Here is a 26559-nt window from a genome sequence, read left to right on the forward strand (position 1 = left end):
AATCAATTTCGAAATCTTCGGCGGATGTTGGGATGGTTCTGGCAGAGATTTCCTATGCTGATTGAGACGTCGGCCCTGCTGGAGGAACAGCATCCTGTGTCACCTCACCGGCTCACCGGGGTTCATATAATCGATCAGGAGACGAAGGCAGCTGCCAGCCAGAGCTCCTGAGAGGTCTCGAAAGATAGGGATCCGTAGTCGACCACCTTAGGAACGGGGTCTCTCCCTAAGGCGCCATCATATCCGCTATATCCGCTAACTCAAGCTCAACGGTGGTAACGTGGTGGGCCTGCACCCCTGCCGCGTCCAACGTCTCTTCGAGCATGGAATGAGGCTTGGAGGTCTTCACGATTCCAGACCGCCCAGTCCTGCGGTTTCCCCCGAATCGTATTGATTTCGCGGCTCGCGGATTCCCCAAGTACGGTGACGCCGTCCCCGGACACGCTCCACACGAGAACACAATTCAAAGCTCAGCGCCATTTAGTGGTCTGCGCAGCGCCCTCTAGTAGGCCGGCCAATAGGAAAACGCCAAGCGACTCTCGTACTATTCGTGAGGTTCAGCTGAGCGATCTTCTGTTCTGTTCATCACCCGTTGATCATCGGGTGAGTCTACTCTTAATGCCGACGAGGTATCAGGGTGCGCGGGAGGTGGATATCGGTAGCAATCGATCGATACATGCGGTCGCGCTCTGCCTATAATTTCCAGTGCATGCCGGTAGTAGTATGGTTACCACAACCGCCACCACTACTATTAGACGCGGGGCCTCCGAATTAATTTCTGAGAGGAGAAACGGCGCTGATCGCTCTCGGTGCACTCATCGAGACGACGTGGGAGCGACTCACTTTACCGCTTTTTCTAAATGATCGACCGCATTGAATCCCCTCGGATGTACATTCGATCTCGATTTCTTCGCTTTCAACCGACTTGGGGAGCGGGATCAGTTAAGAGGGAGCTCTGGGCGATGATGGTGGAGGCGATTCCATCATGAACATCCAAATACATCGTATCGCTAAACTGCCGTTCTAGTATCCAATTATGGGCGTCCGTGAGATGAAGGTGTCGCATCCTTTGCCGGGTTCGAGTTGTAAACATTCTCCGGTCTAAGTGAACCACGTTGTTCCAGAGCTACTACTGCGACGTTGATAGTCGTGTACCGGGCTATTGTTCTCCTGTGCGCCTTTCGCCGCCAGAGAAGGTATGTTGTTGTTTTATTGCTTCACAAGACACGTGTCTAGACTCGCTCCGAAAGCAAAAGCAATTTGATAACATGAGATTGATCGTACTACTGGCCCGTGCAGAGATGTTCAGATGAATAATTATGACATAATGACCGACACGATATTGGCATACAGTGTCCAAGCTGAGTTTGGGGTACATTTCCCTCATCATTCACCATCTAGTCGGTATATATATCCTCTCTCGCGGGGCTCTTCCTTTCAAGAATTGTCTATGAGAGCTTTGTCGTGAGCAAATTTCGTTGTCTCTGGACCGCCGATTGAACAGTTACGCTCCCCAGAATCTGATCGGCCTGGACGCTCCGAAAATATGCATTTGCCAGCAATTCGGCTTGGAACTGGTGCTAACTGTGTACTTTTCCTCCAGGGTGATCCGAGGAAATGGTCAAGTGGTGGTTCTGGCTTTTCGCGGCCTCCTGGGCTAGCGCACAGAGCTCGGAGGAATACCAATACAAATCCCCTATTCCGGCTGGTCACGCTTTTCTCGCCGAACATTTCGACGCACCGCAGAACTTCGAAGAGAGATGGATAAGGTCCGAAGCCAGAAAAGAAGACGTGGAGGAGGACATCGCGAAATACGATGGCCAATTCGAAGTTGAAGCTCCCAGCGACGAGAACCATCTCAAGGGGGACCTTGGCATGGTTTTGAAGACGAAAGCGAGACATTACGCGATCAGCGCGCAGCTCAGTCGTCCGTTCCTCTTCGACCACAGACCTCTCGTAGTGCAGTACGAAGTTCAATTCCAAAACGGTATGGAGTGTGGCGGGGCCTACCTGAAGCTACTCTCGCAGCCGAAATCAGGTTCCGTTTCCGACATGCAGAAATCCTTCAACGACATGACCCGGTACAGCATCATGTTCGGTCCCGACAAATGCGGAACCCAACAGAAATTGCAGCTCATCTTCCAGCACAAAAACCCGAAAACAGGAACGTTCGAGGAAAAACACTGGAAGAAGATCCTCAGCGCAGGAGGTGCGATGAACGGGAAATTCATGGATGTTTTCACCGACAAGAAGTCCCATCAGTACACTCTTTTCTTCAATCCGGACAACACCTTCGAAATTCTGATCGACGGTCGTAGCGAAGCGACAGGTAATCTCTTCGACGACTTCGATCCTCCGGTCAACCCTCCCAAGATGATCCCAGACATGTCGGATGAGAAGCCCGAAGACTGGGACGAACGTGAGCACATCCCCGATCCGGAGGCCACCAAGCCAGACGACTGGGACGAGGACGAGCCCAAAGAAATCGAGGATCCCAACGCCGAGAAACCGATCGGGTGGCTCGACGACGAGCCGCGCCTCATCCCCGACCCGGAGGCGAAGCAGCCCACCGACTGGGACGAGGATATGGACGGAGTCTGGGAAGCTCCTCTAGTCGACAACGAGAAGTGCAGAGACGTCGGTTGCGGTGAATGGAGACCCAAAATGATTCCCAACCCCAAGTACAAGGGCAAGTGGAAAGCTCCGATGGTCGACAACCCCGCCTACAAGGGAAAATGGACCCATCGGATGATTCAGAACCCGAACTATTTCGAGGATCTCCATCCCTTCCGCTTAGAACCGGTCGTCGCTGTGGGCTTCGAGCTCTGGTCGATGTCCGACGGCATTCTCTTCGACAATATCCTCGTCACCGATGACAAAGCCGTCGCCACCCAATGGTCCGAAGATGGCTTCCATACGAAGCGCAGAATGTTGGATAAGAGCGGGCCCTCGTGGTTCACCCAATTTGTAGAAATTTCCACTGCTTATCCGTGGCTTTGGGGCATTTACGTCATCGGTATTGGCGTTCCCGCCGCTTTCCTGATAAGCTATTGCTGCATGTCGAAGAGCCCGTCCCCGGAGGACGAGTATGCGCGGAGAAAGAAATCCGACCTAGAGGGAGACGAAGGCACCGAACAGGGTCTCGTAGATCTCATGGAAGCAGATGAAGAACATGAGGACGGGAAGGAGCGGGCGGCGGACGACGTCGAGGGCGACGTCGAGGGCAACGTCGAGGGCAACGTCGAGGAGCCCGGCGAAGATGAGGAAGCCGTAGAGGAGCCTGATGAAGATGGCGAGGAAGATGTAGCCGAGGAGGACAAGCCCAGAGAACAAGGTGCTGGGGAAGCGCCGAAGATTCTCAGGAGAAGAAAAGCTCGCAAGGATTAGTAAAACCAATTAGTTCATTAGTCAAGGGGAACGAGAGATGCTCGCCAAGCGGTCAAGGTGGAAGGCAACAACAGAAATATAAGTTACAACAATAACATCATCATCGACAGCATCTACCCGCACCACGCAATAGATCGATACGTAGTTGGCCTTGCTGATGACCGCCGAGAGAATGAGAGTGCCTGCGAGAGGAGCCGAGTCGATGAGTCATTTCTTTTGTACCGTGTGATGTAGCTCAAACGCTCAGTCAGTAGTTAATATGGATGCATCACCAACAAAACCCTAAATAAGTCGTAGAACAAAAACGGAGAGGATACAACAACAAGGAAATATATTTATCTATCTATCTACCCATGGAAGGATTCTGAGGGAGTCTACGATGCCAAGCGACCTTCGAATAACTCGGCCCAAATTGGAAGCTAATCAATTCAGTTCAGTTCTCTCTCGATGTTCTCGGGTAGAAGTGGGGTTATCATCGTTCGCGGTTGATCGACCTTCGAGGCATCGCCGCTGATTTCTTCCCCAGAGTTTTTGTTTTCTGATTTCTCTCCCGCTAAGAAACTCCAAAGAAGTCGATCGACGATTAGGAGATTCTCGAAGTAGTTCCTAGTCTGATTTTCTTCTCACTGGCGTCGGATGTGAGTGAGCGAGTGAGTGCGCACCCTGAAAATTTTTGCGTCGAATCCACGATGACAGGCTCACCTTCACGTTCGCTCGCTGTGAGGAGTTTATTTTTCGATAAACATCGAGCAACTCTCAATGCAAGGAATCCAAAGGAGACGGGGGCTGGCAACTGTTGCTTTTTTGAAGAGTCGGCGGAATTTGGCCTCCGTTGTTGAGTGAGTTTCCATCGAGTTCCGGATGTGAATCTTCGAGGAGCAGATTCTCCCGCTCCTCGGTGAGGCCCCGTGACTCGAATCGTGATAATTGTTTCTCACGAGGAAGAATTTCCCGGATCGGGTAATGCCATCATCAGGCAGTGGAATTCATCGGGAGAGAGCGGGGGCGCTCGTCTCACGGATCGGTGGGAGGGTCGGGACTCCGAACATTATTCTTTGAATCAGGAGGACATGTGATCGATGAATCGAGCAAGACCGCTATGAATAGGGATATAATTATGAATATCATGATCATTATTATTACTATTATTACTATTAATCATTATGATTATTCTGTGAGGAGATTGAACGCTGTGAGAGGATTCCTAATCCTGAAGATGAATAAACGAGGAACTCTTGATCATACGATAGCGCTTTTCCAGAGCCGTGCAGCTGAGGGAATGCCCGACTCCGTGGAGCGGGAAGGAGGAGTCGTTGAACACTTGAAACCTATCTGTTACTTTATTCTCAACCCCCCTCAATCTCGTAGAAAGTAACAACATCATGACGTGCCTACACGTCCCCGAAAAGCTGACTCGAGTACTCGGTATATACACTCACTTCCTGTACCATAGCTGTACGCTCTGCATTCTCTTGATCTTCCGTTGAAGCAGCAAAATGGCGTACATCAGCGCCTCGGCCGTTGGTGGGCAGCCAGGAACGTAGATGTCGACCGGGATGATCCTATCGCAACCTCGTACCACCGAGTACGAGTAATGGTAATAACCTCCGCCGTTCGCGCACGAGCCCATGGAGATCACCCATCGCGGCTCGAGCATCTGATCGTAGATTTTCCGGAGAGCAGGAGCCATTTTGTTGGTAACGGTCCCAGCGACGATGATCACATCGGCTTGACGTGGAGAAGCTCGAAAAACAACTCCGTACCTGTCCATGTCGTAACGTGGGGCGGCGATGTGCATCATCTCGACAGCGCAGCACGCCAAGCCGAACGTCAGCGGCCATAGGGAACCCCTCCGACCCCAATTGAGGAGATCATCAAGCCGCGCGAGAGCGTAGTCGACCTTATTCGTCGTCGGAACATCGAAGGGCGAGACACCATCCCGGGTGAGAATTCCCTCCTTGTCAGAAACCTGGACAGCAGCTCCGACCCTTTCTAGATTCTTAGCGGCCACGGCAGAGGTACCGAGGGAACGGATCCACGGGGCGCTGAGCGCCGCCGAGTGTCGGAGATGTCCTGGAATGAACGATCAGCCGATAAAAGTCGCATCGGATTGAGTGTCGCCTCAAGCATGCAGTGGGATCCAGATAAGTACGACCAATCCAGGAGGATGTTTATACACAGACCACCGGTCCTAAATTCACGTCCCGATAGTATTTCCAGCCAGCTGAACCATTCCACTCATGCGGAGACGAAACGACATGCAGAGAATCAATCGAGCGGGTGTCAATTAAACGCTGTCGCTCCGGGAACGCCAATCAGGTGTTCTGACTGCTCAAAGCGGCCGGGGATCGGAAAGTCGATTTCCCGGAGTTTATCGACCAGGCAGGACAATGCATCGCAGTATGCGATTCTAAATTGAGGTACCGAGGTGGATCTTCTCCTAGGGTGGTCGGGGCTCAGCGCAATGTAGGAAAGGCGAAGTCTGTCTAGAGTGGACAGTAGCGGTACGGGAAGATCAACCCAGAGGGACTCCGAGGCTATCGATTATCTCTGCCATGGGAATTCTCTCCCGATCTATGCTAGAGCCTGCGCTTTCCAATCGCGTCGATAACTTGAGAATCGACGCGGAAATTCGCTGCTCACCTTGAACAACCCCGAGCATCATCCTTGTGGTGGTACTCTCTCAATGGAAACCACGGCAATGTTTTGAATGCTGACGATGATCCCGGCAACAGCAACAAACGTTGACTGAGTTAGAGGGCTTCGAGGTCTCAATGTCTCAACCGACACAGCGCGCCGCGCCCCAGAACTCGTAGATGTAGTCGCTCTGCACTTGCCATACTATCAGAATTTTATGCTCCGAAGCCACCTTAATAATAATCAAATCTGCTTGATTAGAACGAGGAATCCTCTCAGTCGACTGTTACTTTATTTCCGCTAAGAGTCCTCCTGGACGAATATGAGCTGATTCGAGCTCCCGGAGACGCGTCGGGGGTTTGAAAGCTGAATAAAAAAAATCCAAGAAGGACGATAGAAGGCTTCAGGAGAAATGTAAGACGGTCGGAAAATCGATGGGGGATTCTCGAGAGGGGAGTCTGCTCGATGCGTCGATGAAGCCTATCAGGAGTGGAATCGTTTCTGATGCCTGATCAAATGACCCCTTTGTGTGAAAGAAGCGGCGCATTCCTCGCAGATGTGCGGTCTCACATCATTGTGGACCCGACGGTGAATGTCGAGGGTATCTTTGCGCAAGAAGGATTTACCGCAATCCGGACAGACGTGAGATTTGATTTGTTGGTGTGTGCGTTCGTGCTTCTGCAAGCCATTACTCGTCTTGAACTGCTTGTCACATTCGGAGCACTCCAAATTTTTGATTTTCGAGTGTTTTGTTTTGTGATGTTCCCGCAATTGCCACTGATCGCGAACGACCAATCCGCAGGTTTCGCACTTCAGTTTCGATTCTTCCCCGTGCGAGTGGGACGTTCTCTTATGCCGTGCCATGTTGACTCTGAGAGTTTCCAGCCCGCAAACGTCACATTTTTCTCGGGGATATTCCGCTCGTGAGTCCGCGTCGTTGCTCGGCTTCTCTCCGAGAGGTTTCCGTGATTTATTCCTGGAGCGCCTGGACTCATTGAAATCACCGTGGCTCTTTTCGTGAGCTCTCAAATACCGTGCCGCGATGAACTTCTGACCGCAACCTTCGGCCCCGCATATGAGGAGCTCCCTCTCTTCGTGGGTACTCTCGTGTCTCGTTAGTGTGTCTCTCCTCGAGAAGCTCTTCGAGCATTTGGAGCAGGAAAAACATTTCTCCGCTTTATGCGTCAACTCGTGTTGGCGTAATCTCGAGAGATGAGGGAAGGTTTTGTCGCAGTACCGACAACAGGTGCATCCGGGGAAGTGATCGTCTGGAAGGTATGAGCTCTCAGTGCGGGTTTCTCTTAGCGCTCTGACTGGGGATTGGAAAAGACTCAATATCGAATGTCAACGATTCTCACCGACCTGTCCTGTCCTCACAGCTGCTCCCACCCTCGTCTGATACACTTTCCCGTTTCACGAAAATGTCCGCTGACCATCCACTGCCTCCCGTACTGAAATCTACGGGAGCGATTGTATCAGAGTCATCTGGGTAGAGTCCGAGCACCGTGCTCTGGAAGTCCTTGGAGTCTGTCGCGGCCATTCTTCCGGTTCCCGTGGAAATCACTTTTCCGGTTTAAAAATCACTTTCGGAATAAAATCACCACTCGGGAGAAAGCATGAGGCTCGTCAATCGCGAAACTCGCTTCTCGCACTCACCGATGCGAGCGAGCGCCTCGCTTTCGCGCGATTGATAAAACTCCGCTCATGCGGCGATGAATGCCCGCCAATCCTACGGGCGAGTGGAGACACGAAGCTTCACAATAGCGCCGCGTTTGAACTTCCCGCGCCTCCTGAAATCCTCAATCATAACAACAGCACCATGTGCTTTCTGTAGTAGAGGAGAATCAGTATTCGGAGAAGTAAACGGAACAGATACCAGTGATATCCGACGTCCGTCATGTCTCCCAATGCCTCAGAATCTGAAATCATGGAGGAAGCGTCGATGTCGTACACTGGTTCGGTGTCGCTGGCAGACGTGAAAGTTCCTCAAGACTTCAGCCCGAGTCTCGTACCGGCAGTGGATCATAATATGTTCTTCGATCTGAATGGAAGGAGGTTTGTTCCCACCCTGACTCGTGGCCCCTCGATGGCATTGGGCGATTTTCTGAGCCACAGGAAGTGGTCACGTGAATCCTTCCCGGAAAATCGAAGTGTGACGAATTCTCGGCTTGCGAGGAACTGTCGCTACATAGCTCTCATTCCCTTCCAGAAAACGGCTCTGGCTTGTGACCGTGCCTCCGAACACTGACCCCGAGGATCTCGAGGGAGCGAAAGTGAAGAAGAACAAGTGTGTGATACCGTCAGGAAGCAAACGATACGACGTTGCGACTAGAACGAGAAAGGTAGCCTCGAGCTCTCTAGAACGCATGTCGAAGATCATGTCTGTGCTCGATTTCGTTTGTTCGGATTCGCGGGATGCCGGAATGAATTTTCTTCGGCATTCTTTCAGGAACACCAAGCAGTCGTGGTTCACAAGGACCTCGAAGCCGTTGCGGTTCGTATGCGCCTGGCAGGGACAGTGAGCTTCCGTGAACGAATTGAAGTTCCAGAGCTCGAGTTCGCCCTTCCCGAAGATAAACGAAGCGCTCCACGCACCGTAAGTTCCCTCATTCAAGTAATTCGGTGACGCTAGGCTCCAGCGATCCGAGAAGCTCTCTGAAGTCGACTGAATCTGAGGTTCGGAATCTTCGGGTTTCAGGATGCCTGTCAACGGTTCGTCCCGTTCGGATCCGATATGCCGAAAGTTCATTCCAGGGAACTTCCCGAAGGAGGGAAACTGAAACGTAGAAAGAAGAAGAAGCGATCGGAAAGGCAGGGGAGCTGAAATGAATGTTCCCCGTAAACTGTAACTATGTATATCCACCACGAATCAAATACGATCTTTCTGCGATGTGATGAAACGACCTGAACATAGTTCGAACATCGAGTATATTTGCATACATGCATCATGCCTTCTCAAAATTGAATCGGTGTGATTTTCCTCTATTCCCGAGAGTTTTCTTTTCTGTCAATTGTCCTGCGAAGAAAAACGTCGAGAGCCGGAATTCCGTCTTCGTAGTCACAAGTCTGCTCTCGACGGACGGATCTGAATTCGGTTTTAGCTTATACGCTTTTTGTTTTTGGTTTCACACAATAGATTCAGGAATTCGAAATCGCTCCTTCACAATGAATACTTTCCGAGAAAATCATTTTCCCCGCTCGATTACGCGCGCCAAATTCCCTCCATCGAACATTCGGGACATTTGCAGTCGGACGTTCCGCGGGAGCTCGCTCCGATCGGAATCGTTTCGCGCAACTTCTGTCATGCATAATGTCTTCAGTGAGGGTCTAAAATCGAGAACTACGAAGTTGTCCTTCCGTAAATCCTGAAGGCGGACATCATCGTCGTCGTCATTGTCGTCGAATGTCACGTTCAAGCAGTCGTCCTCGGTTAGCACCATGCCTCCAATCACAAACAAGCGATCTCCCACTACGACGGTGGTGTGAGATCTACGGCCTGATGGAATGTCGAGAGCCCCAACTCCGACTTCAAATTCCTCCCATCGTCCTGTTTGGGTGTCGAAACGGCGCATGTCGACGCTGGTTTCCTCACTTTCGATGCACCAGCCTCCATAGGTGAAAATATTGCCTCTGTACGCAAATATTGAATGATTCCTCCGACCGAGGGGCGTCGCCTCGCGAGCGCCTTCTCTGTGCCACGTCCGAGTGTCCGAGTCAAAATAGAAAAATGCGTCGTAGTGGCTCTTCTCAGTGGCATTGTAATTTCCCCCGAATACGTAAATTCTCTTGTCGATCACAGTTGCGCGGTGCAAATAACGAGCTGACGGAATCTCTCCGTTCTGCGCCACGAAGGACCAGCGGAAATCCCGTAGATTCAGGGCGAGCATCTGCTGAGTACAATTATTCTGGTGGTTGCGTAGACCGCCGAAAACGTAGGCGACGTCACCGATTACGTTCATTGTGTGGCCAACTAGAGATTCTGGCGGTGTGCCATGAGTTCGGATCTTCTTCCAGAGATGAGCGACGGGATCGTATTGGAACAGGTCGCTGCAGAATTCCAGAGAACTACGACCGCCGAACAGATAGACGTATCCGTTATGTTCGACGACTGTGTGGCCGAAGCGCATGAATGGAGTCTCCTCCGGTAGCTGCTTCGGTGGGTCGAGTATCTTCCATTGGAATGTCTCCGTGTTCAGGACTAGGATCTCTATTGGCTCGTGGTCTCGGCTCAGGTTTTGCAGACGGCAGCCTCCGAAAATGTATATGAACTTCCCGAGCAGGGTCGAGGCGTGACCCGTCAGCTGTGGGCCGGCGAGGGTTGCGATCCACTGATGGCCAAATCCTTTGGCTTCTGGTTGGGCTTCTGTGGGATTTGGGAATCCACCACGCACCAGTTCCTTCGAAGGATCCATCTCGAGCAACTCCTCTACGATCTGAGCAGAACCACGACTGTTTCTCCGCGATCATGCGGAGCCTGGCGTCCACATCCGACGTGGAGCGTGCTTTCTGAGAACATGCTCGAGACGACGCGACGTCGCTGCTGAAGTACGACGCGCCGATCGCTTAGCTCCCGATGCTCTGATATCGAATCGATTCGACGATCAAGTTCGAGAACGGGACCAATATCGGCTAGACGAGGACTGCAATCGGGGAAATCGTTAAAATGCTCGTGTCTTTTGACCGTGACGATTAGAACGAACAAGAGAATGAGGTGGATAGAGCTCGCACATCCATTTGGTTTTTTATTGCCAGGCCAAACAGGGGTTTGCGTAGGAACGTACACTCTTGGGATACAGGTCAGTCGTTCACTCAGAACGGTCCCCGTCTGCGCCGCCGAATAGAGCTGGGCACTCCGCATCACGAATCGCCGGACTTGAGGAATTCGTCAAAAGCCTCTCCCTACTCTCCATGCTCGCTATTTCTCCCAAGAATCCCTCCCACGAGCTAATGAGTTCCGAATTCCATTTGTTGCAGAATAGACTTCGAGGATGACGGGCCATATTCCCGGAACTATCCGTCGTATCCACAGGCTGACAGCATGCTGTTGAAATAACCGACACCTGCAGAAGCAGGGGCTGTGTCCATGTACTCAGCCATTATAATCGTTCCATCATCTCCGACAGATCGGCATGCCATTTTCACCACATCGGCTCGCGAGAGAGATCCGACTTGTTTCATCTGTAAAGTGAAGGTACTCGCCGAGTTCTTGGTCACTGTTCGACGGAGAGATCGGCTCCGAGAAGAGACTTTCGACACAGACAGACGATCAGAGTTCTTGAGGTTAGGGATCGAGGTTGTCAATGGCTGAGGATAAAAATATCAGGATGGATGACCGATATGGGAGAATTTCCGACCCTCAACAATGCTTACCATAGCATCGAACGCTTCCACGACACCCATCTGACCGTCAGCTTTGGCAAAATCTTCACCACAGGAGATGAGAGCTTCGATCTTTTCAGGGGACAGCGCGCAGACATTCTTGAAACGCGGAGACACTGGTGTATAGGCCGCTACGTGATCCAATACGAACTGAACTACGAATAGCGTTATCAGCCGCGCGTAGATGACTTCCATTCTCGTTAAGCATCGGAAACCATCCATACGGAATCTCGTCGTTCGATAACCACGAATACAACAGGGTTCCGATCCGAGAGTCAGATCGAAAGTAGCAAGAATTGCTCTCACAATTATTCCAACTTCGATAGGAATGTGAATATGCAAATTTTCCAATTGTTCAGAACAACGGGAGTTTACTCAACGATTGAATAATTTTTCAAACTCTCATCGCCGGGTCTAGATCAAAATGGAAATCCACACAAATGTCTGAACAATTTCCAGGATATTACCGCCTCCAATGGAAGACCAGCGATACAGAGATATAATAAAATTACTTTATTTCCCAGTCTCTTTGCCGTGATCTCTTTATATTCAACGAAGAAAACCCGTATCGATCCGGCGGGAGCTCCCTCTGCAATCTGATCGCAAATTCTCCCTTCGTATCAAAGACCACCTTCTCGATCGGATAAAGACAGAGAAAAAGAAGTGGAAAAAATGCGCAGACGTGATATGAGACCTCCGTGTCCCCGAGGCGATACCGACGCTGCTGACAGTGATCGGGACTGAAAGATGATTCTGAAAAATCTCGGAGACTGCCTCTCCACAGCCTGAAACCGATTGTCATCGATTATATCGGAGTTTTTCGTTCGCGACCTGTGCTCATGCTACAAACCCCTCCCGTCAATTCAAGCCGAGGAGTGGAGTCAGATGCCCCCGGCGAAGACAGAACACTTCCGTTCGAGTGCCGGGAGCTCATTGAAGCCTTGGGCGAAGATGACAGACATTAACGGGAAGGAGCTTGACGTTGCTTGTACATTTTTACTGCAATAACTCCTCGTCGGTCTCCTGCTCGACGAACTTCCGGCTGTTCTTGGGACCCGTCTTGTTCATCATCTCGGTCTCGACCTGCAAGCGAAGGTTTTTATCGTGGTATCATCGGCGGATGCAAGGGCGATCGATAACCTGAATAATTCGCCTACGAGGGTACGAGAATTGAGTCCGAAACTTGATGAGGCCTCGAGGTGACCCTTATGCTTCTACAGACACAGGGGTCCCCCCTTCTGGTGAGGCGAATGACTTTCCCCTAGGAAATTATCGTGCGCATCACCTGAATAGTTGCAGGTTGATCTGTGGAGGCCTCTGAGGACGATTCGTCGGAGGACGATGCTCTGACGAGGCAGTCCGTTTCGGACTGCGGTGCGGGCTGGAAGCCGGGTGTACTGGAATTGTTTGGAACCGTTCCGATTGCAGGTGCACCGCCTTGTGTGGGTACTCGCGAATACTTCCAGCCATTGCGCCTGGAATTATCACTGATTCGGGCTTCAATTATCTCTCGAACAGATGCCCGTGACGAATTCGATACTGAGAATTCAGGCGAGGAATAACAAACCTGGCCCGCTTGACTCGTTGAATTCTTTTGCAGAGGTATGCGGCTACGGCTAGTACGACTCCAATAATGGTGAAAACCATCGCCACCATTGGGGACATGTCCTCGATTGTTGGGCTCGCCGAAGCGAACGATAGGCCTTTTCACATGGCACTGGAAGTACCGAAAGAAGCTTTTGCGAAGTTCAGAAGTCCTTAAGATACGTCGTAACCTTCGGCTGGCAGCTTGGCTTATCGAGACGATTCTCCCCCATAATTTTTGGACAACGGCAGGAACGATGGCAGTCCTTCGGACTGATCCGTATCGTCGCTTCACAAACCTTCGGAATCACAGTTTACAATTGTGTTCGCTGCGCGTGCCGATACTCTGAACACTCAAGGGAACATGGTCGCTCGCAAGTCGAGCTTGTCTCTTGTGGTGGGGAACAACACTGAAGCCCTCCTCCGAATCCGAAAGAGCGGGGCCTCCGGTGTTGCGGGGGAAGTGGGAGCGGGAAGCCTGTGGAAGATAACGCAACAGTCCAAGAGGGGAAGAGCTCCTTAGATTCCACATAGAATTCCTCCGAAGAAAATTCACGATCTCGTTCTCGCTTATTTGTCTCTCTTGAATTCCCCCCGGATCCCCGGCTCAGAGCTTTCCTGAACCACGGAGTCATCCTGTTTGATTTCGTGCCGGAGTTGACCCGCCGTCTCATTGTCGTCAGACTCGAAGAGCGGAGAGCTGGTGATGGTGTTCGGCAGCGCCCCCTAGAGCGGCTGTGATCACTTGAGCGGCGAAAACATTTCCATTCTCTCTTCGTGTGCCTCAGCCCGCCACACGAGATCGCTTCGTAGTTTTATCGTTCACCCTCTGTGTAGATTTTCTTTTTTTTGCACAAAATGCCAGTGGCGGAGGTGAAGCCGGACGTGGTCCCTCAAGAGGAACACAGTCCGCTCAAGGAGCCCAAGCGCGACGTGCCTATCTCGAACAATGTGAAGCTGATCCCAATCACGAATCAAACGAGAGAACTACAAACGATCATCAGAGAGAAGTGAGTGAGTTCTGCGATTCAGATATTGATGAGATATTCTCATCGCGCTGAATTCCCAAATCGTGAGCTTCCTGTGTGACACTCCGAGAGTTTCGCCGATCCTCGCCGAACAGCTGACTGGAAAGTGCCGACAGGTTATGCTGGTTGAGGTGATGGAGCCTCAGGCGAATCCCCGACCGACCAGCTTGACAAGGAATGGATCTCGGGAGAGGAACCCAGAATGTTAAAGCTCGGTGCAGTCGCCTCGTCGGATAATTCGGCGTCCGTCGCGTATTCATCGTGATAGAAAATGTTAACCGCAATGACCGGCGCATGGACATGATACCGCTGCCGAGTATGCTGCGATTGAACTTTGCGCCGCTCCGCGTCGCGGTCGACGCAATGGTTTTTCGGGCTATTCCGTTTCCATGGTAGAATTATCACGAGCTCACAAAATTATTATTCCAGGAACACCTCACGGGGAGACTTTGTTTTCTACGCCGACAGACTCGTGAGTACAGATAACTGAGACATTGCCCTGGAAAGCGAACTTCCTCCTCTAGCTCTGATCGAAAGAAGCGCTCCAGGAGCGGCTTGCTCGCGAGATGAGCGCCGGTCTCATTCGGTCGAATTTCTACCGTTCCAGATACGGATGGTTGTCGAAGAAGGCCTCAATCATTTTCCCTACACGCCACAAACTGTGATAACCCCCATCGGTATGTTTCCAGCCTGCCCGGAAATTGTCGTGATTTTTGCTTATCGATCATGACACAATAGGTATAGGTCAAGAGGTTCATCGTGTAGCTGTACTTCTCTATTTGTACTTTTCCCTCCATCTGCTTATCAGGAGCTACGTATGAGGGACTCCGATTTGTTAAGGGGGGCTGCGGAGTGTCGATAGTGAGGTCGGGCGAGGCCATGGAGAAAGGCTTGAGAGATTGCTGTCGGAGCATCCGCATCGGAAAAATCCTCATCCAATCCAATGAAGACACGCATGAAGCCAAGGTGGGTCGGTCGGTCGATCAATGGTAGAATTCGCCCTACGGTATATTTCGCCTCGTTGGACCTTCTCGGAACCTGGCAATCTTTTCACGATGCAGCAGTCGACCTGCTTGAAGGATGCAGGTCCTCAGGCGCGCAGCCTAATCCTGACCTCAAGTGTAGATCTCTTCGTCCCGCGGAGCAATCCCGACAAACGGTGTAATGTGCGTGTTCCGCGAGTTTCAGGTTGTCTACGCCAAGTTCCCCGAAGACGTGGCGAGCCGTCGAGTCCTTCTCATGTATCCGATCATGTCGACCGGCAACACGATCATCAAGGCGACCAGGGTACTTCGGGATCATGGGGTCAAAGCCGAGAATATCATATTGCTCAATTTGTTTTGTACGCCAAAAGGTATGCCTCTACTCCGCCGTTGGATCGATCAAAAATCTTTCTGCCCATCTATTCGAGCCGACTCATCATTTGGGGGTGCGTTTGAGCGCCCTCCTTCTCTCCGAGCCCTCAATCATCAAACTTAAGCAAATTAACTTCTCGTTCCAGCCGTCAAGTGCGTGACGGACGCGTTCCCTCAGCTCACAATTTTGACGACCGAGGTCCATCCCGTGGCCCCCAATCATTTCGGACAGAAATACTTTGGTACAGACTGAGTTGACTTCAGTCAACGATGATCCTTCGATTCGAATTCAGAACCGAGGATCCCTTAGGAATCTCGCAGTCAGATTTACACAATTGCCATTTTTATGCATTTTACATCGATCCCACCGCGGAACAATCTCGCTCCGCTATAGTCGCCGAGCGATGTTCTTTTTACCGGAACAATCTAGTCTTTCTGGAGGAGCTAGGCGGAAACGAAGAGCTGGAGGAAGGATTGAAGAGAAAGAAAGAGGGAAAACATATCGGTCGCAGCTCCTCATAACACAATGTTAGTCCTTCGTCGTTGCGACCCCGGATCGGTCGCTCGCTGTTGACACAACGCACCACGGTTGATGATGTTTTTGAAGCCTTGGTCGACATTGTCATGGTTCTTCGCCTGGCTGCTTCAATCGCTTTACGGACACGACACGACTTGAATCGAACGCATTCGGTCGAGGATCAATAAAGATGAAAGTTTCTTGCCGATGTCGTCTGATAGCAAACTTCTTTCTCTTCCAGGTTGATATCCGCAAGCCGGGGTTTTTCCTTCGATCTGGCTGCAGGGACAGATGCTCGAGCATCGGAAATTTAATGATCATTTTTCCTTGACCCTGAGGAACATGATTTATGGGACTCAAATCCACAGCTGGTGGTTTCTCTACAGGAAAGAGCATTCTCTCCTGATTCCAGTGGTATCAGCATCCCTCTAAACTCCCTTTCCCGGATACGAGCTCGTGACATCCTTTTTGCCATAGGACTTGCGATACGGTGGGGGGGTTCAAGAGAGAACTTCTGAAGGATGAGAGACTTCCTCGAGACCTAAAGCTTTCATTCCAGAACGACAGGGTATCTTTGAATATCAGTGTATATACGACGCAGAGGCATGTATAGGCCTATCCTGTCGGGGAAACAGGAAAATCGATAAAAATCTGACATAAAGTTTCTATATCGAGTCTGAGCTTCAGATCGGACCGACTCCGCCGTAATAAACGCTCCTACGTTTTCACCTTTATATGCTCTACTCTCTGCGAATCCTCTCTTTTCACCTCGCTCACTATCCTTGCATGTCTGCAAGGCCATTCGACAGCCTGACGTTTCCGCTGCCTTTTCCGTGTCAGGTCTGCAAGAGGTTCGAATGCGATGGCGAAAGGATTCGGTATTGGTGACATACTACTCTCTCTCTCTCTATATCTCTATGAGTGGATTTCGGGCGCACCGGACCAGAACGAATGTAGCCAGGTCGACGAGTCTCAACCGTGAATTCGTTTTATTTCCGCGGTTTTCTCCATGTATGAGGGAGTCTGCAATAGCTTCCGACAGAGGCTCACACAGTTATTGTTGATATTATTATCATTATTGTATGTCTTCTACAAATCTGCCGTGACTATAGATTAAATTTCCAGTTCCGTGCTGTAACATGAGGGTAAGGTATCCCCCGTATCCTGGCTCCGACACATTCCACAAATATTTATCCGCTGCAGGTCATTGTTTTCACTTGGGTACGGTCTCTGAGAGATATTTCTGAGGTTGATCTCCGAACAGGTGATTTCGTACCATGGATAATATGCATCATCGTGATGTTCCTCGACAACTATCACAGTCCGATCAACGGACCTAAAAAGTGTATAGACCATATAATTCACTGATACAACATCAACTGGACTAATTCGGATGCAATGCTCTTTGCGTCGCAGCATCTCGAGTTCTCCAGCAGACATTTAGAGTCGGAACTTTCATGCGGAAGCCGATTGTTATTGCCGGACCGCCGTCGTGGGGTCTCCCCCCCCCTGACGGATCCATGCTCATAGAGGCTCAACGCAACGACTGCAACAAAAACTCACACTCGGTCTCTCAACATCAACAAACAATCAATCGGGGAATATAACAAACTTTCTCACTTCTCGCGGGTGATATTCACTGGTATATTTTCCGGTAAGTCAGGGCCTCATCATGCCCTTTTTTTTCTAGCGAAATTATAGCTCACTAAAGAGGGTGACTTGTTGACTGGGAACAATTCCCCCTGAGATCGGAATCTTCAACATGAGGCGACATTCTGTGCCTTTTGAAGGTCGGTCCTCGGGAGAGTCTTCGTCAGCAGTTACAAATTACGACGCATCTGCCGAGTCGATACGAGCTCATCTAAGAGCCAGCAATCATTTCCGGGTCAGGATTCCGTGAGCTTCCATCAACAGTAATAATATCTGCAGAAAGAAAGAAATGAAGCATCCTTCGTGTCTATCGGCGCTCTTGAGAGATTCTACCGACTTAATATCTTAATTGAGCCGCGAAGAACTTATATGTACAGTACCAGATTCTCAAGACATCCAAATGAACGGAAACCGCAATATTCGACATATAACATGCGTGTACAAAATGAAAAGAAGGCCCAGCCGCATTAGAGGGTGACGGGCATGGCTCATTCTATTTAGACCCAAACGCAATCGTGGCGATTTCCTTTTCGCTCCTGTCGTCTTCAGCTGTAAGTAGGACCATGGTCCAGATAGTCCGCGAATCATCAAACAATACGCTTGGTACTTAATGTGCGTGAAAAGGGCTCATATGGTATTTCCGGCTACTTTTCGGAATGAGGACTTCTCCAAATTCGGGAAACGATCTGAGGCCCGCGTGCAATCTAACCGAATCGTCAGGTCTCTGTGACGACCCGACGGGGATAATCATAAATCGATTGAGTTCTATCCAGGAGGCGACAGTGAGCAATGGAAATTTACGGTCTGGAAATAATTTCCTACGGATTCGCAATGGAGTTCACGGGTTTCCGCTGATGGAAGCTAGCGTATCTGCTCCGCAGACAGCGACAAGGAGTAGTCTAAAAGAGTCCGATTAGCAGCGATGGATAAGATCCCTCAGATATCTATCCGTAAACAGCGAGAGGGCCGATTCGGCTCCTCGAAGACACAAGGGATCGTGACACATGAGAACAAAGCGTCACGAGAGATTTGTTCCAGGTTTCTAGTTCGCTATAGACATCGATCAAGACATGAGAGAGCCAGAGCTTTTCAAGATCATGCGATTTCGGTCCCGAGCTGCGATTCCCATCCTTTTCGTCGTCGTCGTAGTCCCAAGACTGATCGCAGTCCGATTCTACATCAGGCTCCTCGCTGCCATATCCCTCGGTACTGCGCGGCTCATCAAAAGCTTGAACTTCCACTTGACACTATGTGTGATTGCGTAAAGGTGAAGTGGCACTTGCGACAATCATGTCAGGAGACTTTACGCTGTGCATACGTTTGAATGCAATGGCGTCCTATTGTTCGTATCGCGATCGTATTCGTGGGATCGCCGGGCAGACAATATATTTCTCCTTTCAACGTTCAATGACTCTAATCAGAGTACTCGGAATCAGAACCCGCGTTCTCGGTTTGCCGCACCATGGCCGGCGGTGTTCCGGGCACGGGTTGCTTGGCCTCGACGCGAGTGACGGCGGGTTGAGTGGGCTCCATGGGACCAGTGCCGATTTGCACATCCATTTCCACCTGCAGATAAAATATCCATGAGCTCGCTTTCCATCGATAATGTTCAAGGATGACGCAAAGACTCGCAGCTTCGTGGACTCGTGATGATCGTTTGAATGCACAGGAATGAGCGGAGCGATGGGGAGGAGAGCACGGTAGGGGAATCGCGCTCACCGCGTTCCACTCACATTGTATTCGTGCTTTGCGATGTAACGACAGTATTTTTCGACGGGAAGATCGGCGTCCGTCGGACAAGATATCGAGCGAATTGTTGTGTGCGAAACAGTTGACGCCGGCATCGTGAATTCGACTCTGAGATCGCTTTCGAATTCAGAAGGGATTTGATCGAATGAAGTGAGCTCTAAATCGACCGTCATCATTTGTTGTGTGTATGCACCTTGCCCTGGGGACAAAAGCATCGTGAGATTCGAGACGATCGGTTGTTAGAAAGTGGGATCTGAATGCGTTTGGACACCCTCCAGTATTAGAATCCATGGAGTGGAGACCCCGACGGACAGAGGTCTGACCTTCTTTGGGCAGTCGAGACACTCGCCATACGATGGCCCTGTGTGCGGGCTCGTATTTCGCTTGGCCAGCGGTGACCTCTATGAGCTGTTTCTCGATGTTCCCGCCAGCAGCGGCGCCCATGATCCTCTCCAGACCTTTGATTTTCCCGTGGCGTCTGTTGGTGCTTTTCAGCGCACCGTAGCGGAAATGTTTCTCCACGCGGAACAGATATACCTGCACCGATGAACGAGGTTTTCATCGTCTCTCTCTTCTAACCAAGAGTCTGATCCTATCGTTATAGAACAGCTTCTCAGAAGCTCTCCGAAGCCGAAACTCGCAGAGCCTCTCCGAGCAGAACTCACCCAACATTCGGGGATCGGGAAGAACATTGCAATGTCTTCACAGGGAATTTGACCGTGCTTCCGCGAGGAATATCCGGGCACAAGTACCTCAGCTTTCAATTGCACTTTCGGTGCGTTGACCTGCAGAGCGAGGCATAATAATTTAACCCGCACATTCTCGGGCCACAGGAGACTTTCGTCAGGAGAGCTGAGTCTATTCTCATGGATATGAAATCGTTCCGACCGAGGGCGATAACTACTTCATCCTCTCACCTTGAGCACAGCCGTCAGTTGAATCGGAAGCTCTCTCTGACGAGGCGGACGCACTCGGAAACGCATCAGCTCGAAGAAAGTGGCGTCGGGTGGTCGGAGCTTGATGACTCTGCTGTTTTCGAATTCTTCAAGGTCAACGCATGAGTGGAAATCGTAGTTTTCCACTCGGATCCATTCTTCGGTGACGATGGGCATGATGTCATGTCTCCCAACGACTTCTTTGCCCTGACGACTGAGTTCGTTGATGCCGACTTCGACGTCGGGCATTCCGTTTACGAATGCCAAGAAGAACAGCCGAACTCGGGCTTTTTGCGAACAGACGTGTCCCGTCTTGTCCACGGTCACAGCGTACTCGTCGACGACCATCGCTTGGATTTCCTCGGCTTTGTATGTCAAAGCACGGTCCCGGTGAATCTGCAGTCTGGGAGGGACAAGGATGGAGTCATTCCAAAATCAAATCAAGTGCGGGAGACATCTCAGAACATTCTCCAGAAGGCCCATTGTTGATCGTTGCTCACCCGTATAGGACGTCTTCGATGACTTGCACGAATGTTCGCACGGTTTCTATATCGGCGGTTCCTAGTTTCAGTAGTTCTGTGAGCTGTGGAGCGTGTTGCAGTGGGAGACCTAGCTTCGCTACCGATCCCATTGAATTTACCTTAAATTTGACGCATTGAGTCAGATGAACTCGAGTATGAGAGCGTCATTTCCAGAGCTGTCTGGGCGGAAGTTTCAAGCATTATCCACAACGGTATTTCGATATACGGTGACTGAGCCCTACCTGTCCCGAAATTATCTTGGCTATTTGGCCTTTACGGACGCCGACGGTCTCCTTGTAGAAGGTGTACTGGAGCTTGATGGTAAAGATTTTCTTGAACTGATCCAGCGGTTGATGGGCCATCTCCGACAAGGAGTAGCAGCCTTGGAGAGGCACCTACAAGAGCCAGATATCCGTGATCAACTCTCAAGCATCGCGTCCTCATCATCGGAGCCTATGAATATGGATGCAGATAATCGACGTACTTCTTGGATTGGGTCAGAATCGTCTTTCTTGTTCATCACCCAGAGGATTGTTGTGTCGGCGAACTTCACATACACGGGTTTCCAGTACCGGGTGCCTTCGGAGAGTTTCGAAAATTTACGGGATTCCGGCTTGTAAAGTTCGGCCTGATCGTCGTAATCCACTATCTCGAGTGTTTACTCGAACAAAAGCAAAGTGTCATGCCCCGAGAGTTATGCATCAGAATCAGCGCCGAAGGATCGCTCGTCTCGAGATCGAGTTCCTTAGCGGAGATTCTTCGTAAACTTGTTTCAATGATCGCTCGGAGCTCTTACCGGTGAATTTCTTCTTGTTGGGCCAGCGGAGATAGAATTCCCAACCGTCATTGAGATCCCTCTTCGGTCTCCATTCCGGTAGAGGTTGCGAGGTATCTTCGTCGAATAGAGGAGTCGACGGGGAGAGAGGTTCGGCTTGTTTCGCGCCCGATTCGCCGAGAGCCGGGGGCAAATTTTCCTCTTTGACGTCCACGGTGATCGTATCGTTCAGAGCGTCTTCAAATGCACTGAAGAGCTGGTCATCTGCCGCCTGCGCCGTTCTCAGGGATCCCTGTTCAAAGAGGAGAGTCTCCATCATTCACGGCCGGGACCTCCACGATGTCGTTCCAAAATCTGATCGAAGGGATACGTAAAGGAGAGGATTGTCTTATGAAATCGGCGAATTGATTGCGCACCTTTTCGAACGGATTGAAGCGATCCGGTTGCACTTGATAGCCTGCTTGTCGCAGAGGGCTCTTGGGCGGCGGGAGCAGCTTCGGAGGTGCTGCCAACGTCGGCACCCCGGTGGAGATGCCGAGAGGTCGGAGTTTCGGTCTGATCGTGATCTTCATGTGTTCCTGTTCGTCATCATCGTCGTCATCGAATGAATCTTTGGAATCGGCGAAATTCGCTCTCTTCACAGGGGTGTTGTCGGGTACTTGAGGCAGAGGGATGCTTCCGTCGCCGAGGTAATCTGAGTCACTCTGGAAACCGTCTCCTCCGAAGCCTCCGCTGATATCCACGTCCCCAACCCCACCGAAAGCATCACTGGCCGTTGACGCTCCGCCCGTCCCGGCGAATTTCGATGCGAAAGCGTCTAAGGTACCTTTATCTGCAAGGTATGCGGATTCGCCATGAAGAGCTCCGGTCGACCAATCACCCGAGACCTCAATTGAGAGAAGTGCTCTTGCGGTGGGAAGAAGGTCTCGTCGAGATTCCACTCGATTTCTCGGGAATGGACGATTCGAAACTCAACATTGGGATTTTGTTGTGGCACTCACCGGTAGCAGGAATGATCGACGACGTATCAAACGGATCACCAGAGGTATGCGTCGTTGCGAGGGGCGCGACATACGCGGAAGAAAACGATTCTGTCGCAGGAAGAGCCGCGTCTGGAATTGATTCCGCGTTGAGATTCCATTGTTCCGATCGGTATGAGAAGCCAAGAACTTCAATCGGGGGTCATGGAAAGATAAAAAACGGTTTCCGACTAACCGGAGTCCATGCCGAAGGGATTGTTGATTCCAACCGGCGCGGGTGGGAAACTCGCGGTAGGGCTGAAAGGGTTCGAGTCTCGAGACCCTCTGCGGTCTGACGCGGCAATAGACGTCGAATTCTCCGGTGATGTCACTTCCGCAAGTGGCGTCGTTAGAGGGGGATCGAAAGTTTTCTCAACACTGGGCACTTTCGGGATAGGAGCTATTGTGGAGTCTGGAGGGGAATTTTTCGGGGAGAACGGGTTCGTATCATCCAGAACACGCGGGGCGATGGGTAGGCTGCCCGCTTGAGTGATTTCGTCCCGTGGCGCACTCCGACGTCGAGCTGTGACCGTAATTCGGGATAAGTATTCTAGTTTCCATCGGAGATGCAAGTGCCTCTCGGATGAGAATATAATTTTCCGTAACTATGAACGAGTTCTTGAACAAACCTTCGTTTTTCGCTAGTTGCACTGGTTTCGGCGGTCCGGCGGGTCTCTCCGGGGGCGACTTCACCCCCGAAGAGGTCTTGGAACCGAAGAGCTCCTCTTCCTGCTGACGAAGCTCGTTGTCGAATACGTCCGAGCCCGGAGTCGGAGCTCCGGAAACTGGAGCTGTCGGATCAAAAATCGTATTATGAAGCCCGTTGCTCGGAACCACCAGACACCTGCCATGCTCAACATCATCCCGCACATCCAATGAGCGACGAGCTTCGAACTCACCTGGAATATTCGTGGGCAACTCGAGGCCTTGTTGACGTCCCTTGAAGGGGTCAAAGGAATCCTTCACGCTCTGTAAGGCCTGAGGAACCTGTCCAGGGGGTAGTTCTGTTTGGGCTTGCGGGGGCACATCGTCCAGGTCAATACTCTTCTTGCCGAAAGCCAGCTGGAACGCGTCCGCGGGGACAGTTGGTGGCGCTGCCGCAGGCACAGCTTGCGGAGCTAATGGAGGAGCGCCCACGGTCGGCGCTCCTGAACCCGTGAACGGATCGACCGGAGCTTCCGTCGCTGTGGAAGACGCCACCGCTTACTTAATCGCCGGCAGCCTCGTGGACTATGAGCTCCATCACGGCTTAGTGGATATCCTGAAGACTGGGCTCAGAAGGAGAAAACGAAAATTCGAAAGTAGGGATCACCTTTCAAGGCACTGCTCCCACTCGAGTTGCCGATGTCCAAGAGCATTTGGACGTTCTGATCCTGATTCTCTGTATCAGAGAAGGGGCTCATCGGAGAGGGAGGTGGCAGTTGACCTTTACTGGCGAGAGTCCTGCAAAGGGTTCGCCCGTTCATCAACTCGAGGATTTGAACTTCGGCTCGAAAATAGCGTTACAACGAAACAGTCGACTAGAGCAGTCGATGGGTCCAGCCCACTCACTTGTGGAAGAGGTCCTCGTCATCGTCTTTGTTCGCGAACTCGCTGGCAATCGCCTGGAGGAGAGCTGCACCGGTACGAATGGTGTCCTCAGTGCTAAGCGGCTCGATCGCCGCGATTTCAGGAGGGTCGAAAGGATTTGTGGATGACCTTCGTGAATGATTTTTGAAGAAATTCTGTACGTCATCCGGGATTTCTACGGGTGAACACTCGGTAGAGCTGAACAAGGAAGAGCCCGCCGTGGGTCGCGACGGCGGACGCGCGCGGGGATTCGGGTCGGCCTGAACTCCAGTGGGAGCTCCGAAGGGGTTCGCGGATCCAGACAGGGACATTCTACGCTGGGTTTGCTTCTCAACCTGCAGATTCAGCAACAGGAGGATTTTATCGATATCATATCCCATCATCACCTGCGTATGATTCGGTTGAAGGAAAAATCGACTCACTTCCTCGATACGGGCGTCGATCGTCTTCGTATCAAAAGGATCTGGTTCGCAGTTCAGAGACGCGGCTGGGTCTGCGCTTGTGTTATGGATCGGAGCAATGAATGCGGTGTCGAAAGGATCGACTTCAGCAGGTATATTCGGTTTGGCGGAAGATGAGGAAGAAGAGCTGAATGGAAATCGGGCGGACTTGAGGATTCTCTTCACGCGCACAACCGGAATCGTCACGGGTACAGAAACGTCCCGAGGTCCCGGACTCCGGGATGAAACTCGTCATGTTTTCTCTCATTCAGAACTAACCCGAAGTTAGCGAAGGGGAGTCTGGACTGCTCGTCGGAGTCGCCGAGGAAAAGATCATCGGATTTCTTGGCAGTACTTTCAAAAGCACGTTCCCAATCTGTAATACCAGCGACCCGGTCTTGAAGGTCAGATGATGTGGTCTTCGAGACAATAGAATTGAGTGACCTAATTTGGGAGATCTGTGTACAAACCGTCGGCGTCTCGACGCTGCCTCAGTGCTTCCCGCTCTCGTTCTTCTTTCTCTCGTTTCGCTTCTTCAAACGATTTTATGCCCTTGTATTCGGGGACCACAACTTGCGATTTTCTCTCTTTTTCGATAATTTCTTCCACCACTGATGATTCCTCGACTTTCTCGATGGTCTGTCTGGTCGACTGCACAGTGGTTTCGACCTTGCCCAATAATTTGTTGAACAACTCCCAATCCTCGCTCGACTTTTTCACCTGTAACAGCGGACTAGGCTCAATGATCACGAGAGGAGATAATCATCCGTGTCAGATGTGAGCTCGTCGCGAAAATATTTCCCGGTGTCATCAGGTCGAGGAGGCGATCGATGCCACGACGGCTTCATGCTGAAGGCGTCTAGTCGTCGAGAACTAACCGATGGATCTTGAGGCACGGCGGCTTGAGCGGTAGCGAGTTCATCTTCTTCCGCTTTCGGCGGGAGAACGGTCTGAGCCTGGAAAATTTTCGGTCTTGAATATGGCGCGTGGATCCAGAGGAGACGGAATCCGAGCGCCCGCGCTATTCATATTCACAGGAGCCGATGTGGACACAGGCGTCGCACCGACGTGGAGAAAAGCTCCCAGCATCGAATTAGTCGCTCATCCCGTCGAACCTAGACCCTAGACCTCTTCAGAAAGCATTCAAAGTGCGTCTCATTTCCCATTGACGAAGTGGAAGTGTTCATTCTCGAGTACCTGATGAGACGGGTGGACGTTGCTCGCGAGTCCGGCTTCTCTTGCCGCTTGGATAGCGAGTTCTCTCTCGTACGCCTCGTCCTCGATATCCTGTGAAGGAAAATCACGTGTTGAATCTTCTGACTCTCGTCTAAGGCATTTCCGCCGCGCTCGATTAGGTCGAACACCGTCTATCTCGAGCATGCGGGAAACCTCTTCGCAGGACTGATTCTCTGTCTCCTCTGGAGCTCGAGAGCTGCCAGAGCGATCGATAAGCGTCCTAAATAATCATGAAAGTGAAGCACTCAGCGGCATCTCGCTCTACAACGCGTTCCTCATCAGGCGAACGTGTGAATTTTCCAACGGGAAAAAAAATCGGAAAACGTCTCCAATTGCCATGCCAGCGGTTCCTGATAGCACTAACCTCAGCCGAGCGCTTATGTCCAGCTACTCTCTTCTTTACGAACTTCAATCCACTTTTTGCAACCTTAGACATCCCTCGAAAGAAATCAGCCACAGGAAGAACTCGTCAAAGTTCATCCACACCTGCCGAATTTCCCGCATGCCATTTTAGTTCGTCGACACTGGCACGTTCCGCTCATTCAATTTCCTCATTCATGCCTGACTCGAATCTCTCGGGGGGTCTATTGAAAAGTTCTTAGGGTCCCCACTACCCGAGTTTCTCGCAGGAAAGTTGGCAACCAGTCATCCGCATGAATTTCTCAAACAAATTCGAAATGGGAGGCAGCAACGATTTGGCGAGCACGAGATCTTCTTGGTAGGTGAGCCCTCTGGGCGTGAAACTCAGGTGCGAATGAATTCGGTCAATCGAATCCTG

General features: G+C 51.1%; 8 protein-coding genes across 9 annotated transcripts; 3 read left to right on the plus strand and 5 right to left on the minus strand.

The window, feature by feature from the left end:
• Window positions 1-541: 541 nt before the first annotated feature.
• Window positions 542-3728, plus strand: LOC100898331 (calnexin). Of its 2 annotated transcripts, none has more exons than XM_029112469.1 (3): window positions 542-603; window positions 1125-1196; window positions 1604-3728. In XM_029112469.1, the coding sequence occupies exon 3, from the start codon at window positions 1618-1620 to the stop codon at window positions 3385-3387; it is 1770 nt and encodes a 589-aa protein (XP_028968302.1). In that variant the 5' UTR covers window positions 542-603; window positions 1125-1196; window positions 1604-1617; the 3' UTR covers window positions 3388-3728. The 2 variants fall into 2 exon arrangements, with proteins under 2 accessions (XP_028968302.1, XP_003746903.1); XM_003746855.2 differs by having other exon boundaries at window positions 602-648.
• Window positions 3729-4708: 980 nt separating this feature from the next.
• On the minus strand, window positions 4709-6090 carry LOC100904868 (NADH-quinone oxidoreductase subunit B). The gene is made up of 2 exons (XM_003746819.2): window positions 6031-6090; window positions 4709-5460 (listed from the first exon to the last, which is right to left on the minus strand). Exons 1-2 carry the CDS (start codon window positions 6050-6052, stop codon window positions 4823-4825), a joined length of 660 nt encoding a protein of 219 aa, XP_003746867.1. The 5' UTR covers window positions 6053-6090; the 3' UTR covers window positions 4709-4822.
• A 417-nt stretch (window positions 6091-6507) lies between these two features.
• LOC100898480 (gastrula zinc finger protein XlCGF7.1-like) lies at window positions 6508-7564 on the minus strand. Its single transcript, XM_003746856.1, has 2 exons — window positions 7387-7564; window positions 6508-7292 (listed from the first exon to the last, which is right to left on the minus strand). The coding sequence occupies exons 1-2, from the start codon at window positions 7562-7564 to the stop codon at window positions 6508-6510; spliced, it is 963 nt and encodes a 320-aa protein (XP_003746904.1).
• A 297-nt stretch (window positions 7565-7861) lies between these two features.
• On the plus strand, window positions 7862-8988 carry LOC100904722 (uncharacterized). The gene is made up of 4 exons (XM_003746818.1): window positions 7862-8079; window positions 8234-8366; window positions 8474-8620; window positions 8723-8988. The coding sequence occupies exons 1-4, from the start codon at window positions 7922-7924 to the stop codon at window positions 8846-8848; spliced, it is 564 nt and encodes a 187-aa protein (XP_003746866.1). The 5' UTR covers window positions 7862-7921; the 3' UTR covers window positions 8849-8988.
• On the minus strand, window positions 8912-10464 carry LOC100898618 (kelch domain-containing protein 3). Its single transcript, XM_003746857.2, has one exon. The coding sequence runs from the start codon at window positions 10434-10436 to the stop codon at window positions 9210-9212; it is 1227 nt and encodes a 408-aa protein (XP_003746905.1). The 5' UTR covers window positions 10437-10464; the 3' UTR covers window positions 8912-9209.
• Window positions 10465-12078: 1614 nt separating this feature from the next.
• On the minus strand, window positions 12079-13504 carry LOC100905011 (uncharacterized). Its single transcript, XM_003746820.1, has 4 exons — window positions 13287-13504; window positions 12971-13120; window positions 12689-12878; window positions 12079-12486 (listed from the first exon to the last, which is right to left on the minus strand). The coding sequence occupies exons 2-4, from the start codon at window positions 13066-13068 to the stop codon at window positions 12400-12402; spliced, it is 375 nt and encodes a 124-aa protein (XP_003746868.1). The 5' UTR covers window positions 13069-13120; window positions 13287-13504; the 3' UTR covers window positions 12079-12399.
• Window positions 13505-13747: 243 nt separating this feature from the next.
• On the plus strand, window positions 13748-15975 carry kri (uracil phosphoribosyltransferase krishah). Its single transcript, XM_003746817.2, has 6 exons — window positions 13748-13997; window positions 14445-14487; window positions 14623-14692; window positions 14824-14981; window positions 15204-15369; window positions 15517-15975. Exons 1-6 carry the CDS (start codon window positions 13846-13848, stop codon window positions 15621-15623), a joined length of 696 nt encoding a protein of 231 aa, XP_003746865.1. The 5' UTR covers window positions 13748-13845; the 3' UTR covers window positions 15624-15975.
• Window positions 15976-18740: 2765 nt separating this feature from the next.
• On the minus strand, window positions 18741-26217 carry LOC100898907 (protein stoned-B). The gene is given in 23 exon segments (XM_029112464.1): window positions 18741-19103; window positions 19271-19485; window positions 19610-19823; window positions 19952-20071; window positions 20204-20624; window positions 20722-20861; window positions 20985-21137; window positions 21227-21321; window positions 21539-21809; window positions 21934-22349; window positions 22519-22629; window positions 22733-23059; window positions 23166-23327; window positions 23436-23775; window positions 23777-23848; window positions 23901-23979; window positions 24088-24440; window positions 24528-24693; window positions 24825-24921; window positions 25016-25283; window positions 25442-25501; window positions 25743-25832; window positions 26146-26217. Coding segments are annotated over 23 exon segments (4395 nt in total). The 3' UTR covers window positions 18741-18950.
• Window positions 26218-26559: the final 342 nt, after the last annotated feature.

The sequence above is a fragment of the Galendromus occidentalis genome, unplaced genomic scaffold (assembly GCF_000255335.2).
Source record: "Galendromus occidentalis unplaced genomic scaffold, Mocc_1.1 scf7180000077504, whole genome shotgun sequence".
NCBI classification, from domain to species: Eukaryota; Metazoa; Arthropoda; class Arachnida; order Mesostigmata; family Phytoseiidae; genus Galendromus; species Galendromus occidentalis.

Excerpts from the sequence above, each read along its gene's own strand:
- LOC100898331 (XM_029112469.1), top strand. The coding sequence starts at position 1,618 with ATGGTCAAGTGGTGGTTCTGGCTTTTCGCGGCCTCCTGGGCTAGCGCA.
- LOC100904868 (XM_003746819.2), bottom strand. The coding sequence starts at position 6,052 with ATGATGCTCGGGGTTGTTCAAG. Across the intron at positions 5,461-6,030 it reads GATGCTCGGGGTTGTTCAAG|GACATCTCCGACACTCGGCG; the intron begins GTGAGCAGCGAA and ends CGTTCATTCCAG.
- LOC100898480 (XM_003746856.1), bottom strand. The coding sequence starts at position 7,564 with ATGGCCGCGACAGACTCCAAGGACTTCCAGAGCACGGTGCTCGGACTC. Across the intron at positions 7,293-7,386 it reads CAGCTGTGAGGACAGGACAG|ACGATCACTTCCCCGGATGC; the intron begins GTCGGTGAGAAT and ends CATACCTTCCAG.
- LOC100904722 (XM_003746818.1), top strand. The coding sequence starts at position 7,922 with ATGTCTCCCAATGCCTCAGAATCTGAAATCATGGAGGAAGCGTCGATG. Across the intron at positions 8,080-8,233 it reads TTCGATCTGAATGGAAGGAG|AAAACGGCTCTGGCTTGTGA; the intron begins GTTTGTTCCCAC and ends ATTCCCTTCCAG. Across the intron at positions 8,367-8,473 it reads TTGCGACTAGAACGAGAAAG|GAACACCAAGCAGTCGTGGT; the intron begins GTAGCCTCGAGC and ends GCATTCTTTCAG.
- LOC100898618 (XM_003746857.2), bottom strand. The coding sequence starts at position 10,436 with ATGGATCCTTCGAAGGAACTGGTGCGTGGTGGATTCCCAAATCCCACA.
- LOC100905011 (XM_003746820.1), bottom strand. The coding sequence starts at position 13,068 with ATGTCCCCAATGGTGGCGATGGTTTTCACCATTATTGGAGTCGTACTA. Across the intron at positions 12,879-12,970 it reads CAACGAGTCAAGCGGGCCAG|GCGCAATGGCTGGAAGTATT; the intron begins GTTTGTTATTCC and ends TGATAATTCCAG. Across the intron at positions 12,487-12,688 it reads ATCAACCTGCAACTATTCAG|GTCGAGACCGAGATGATGAA; the intron begins GTGATGCGCACG and ends CTTCGCTTGCAG.
- kri (XM_003746817.2), top strand. The coding sequence starts at position 13,846 with ATGCCAGTGGCGGAGGTGAAGCCGGACGTGGTCCCTCAAGAGGAACAC. Across the intron at positions 13,998-14,444 it reads CAAACGATCATCAGAGAGAA|GAACACCTCACGGGGAGACT; the intron begins GTGAGTGAGTTC and ends TTATTATTCCAG. Across the intron at positions 14,982-15,203 it reads AAGACACGCATGAAGCCAAG|GTTGTCTACGCCAAGTTCCC; the intron begins GTGGGTCGGTCG and ends CGCGAGTTTCAG.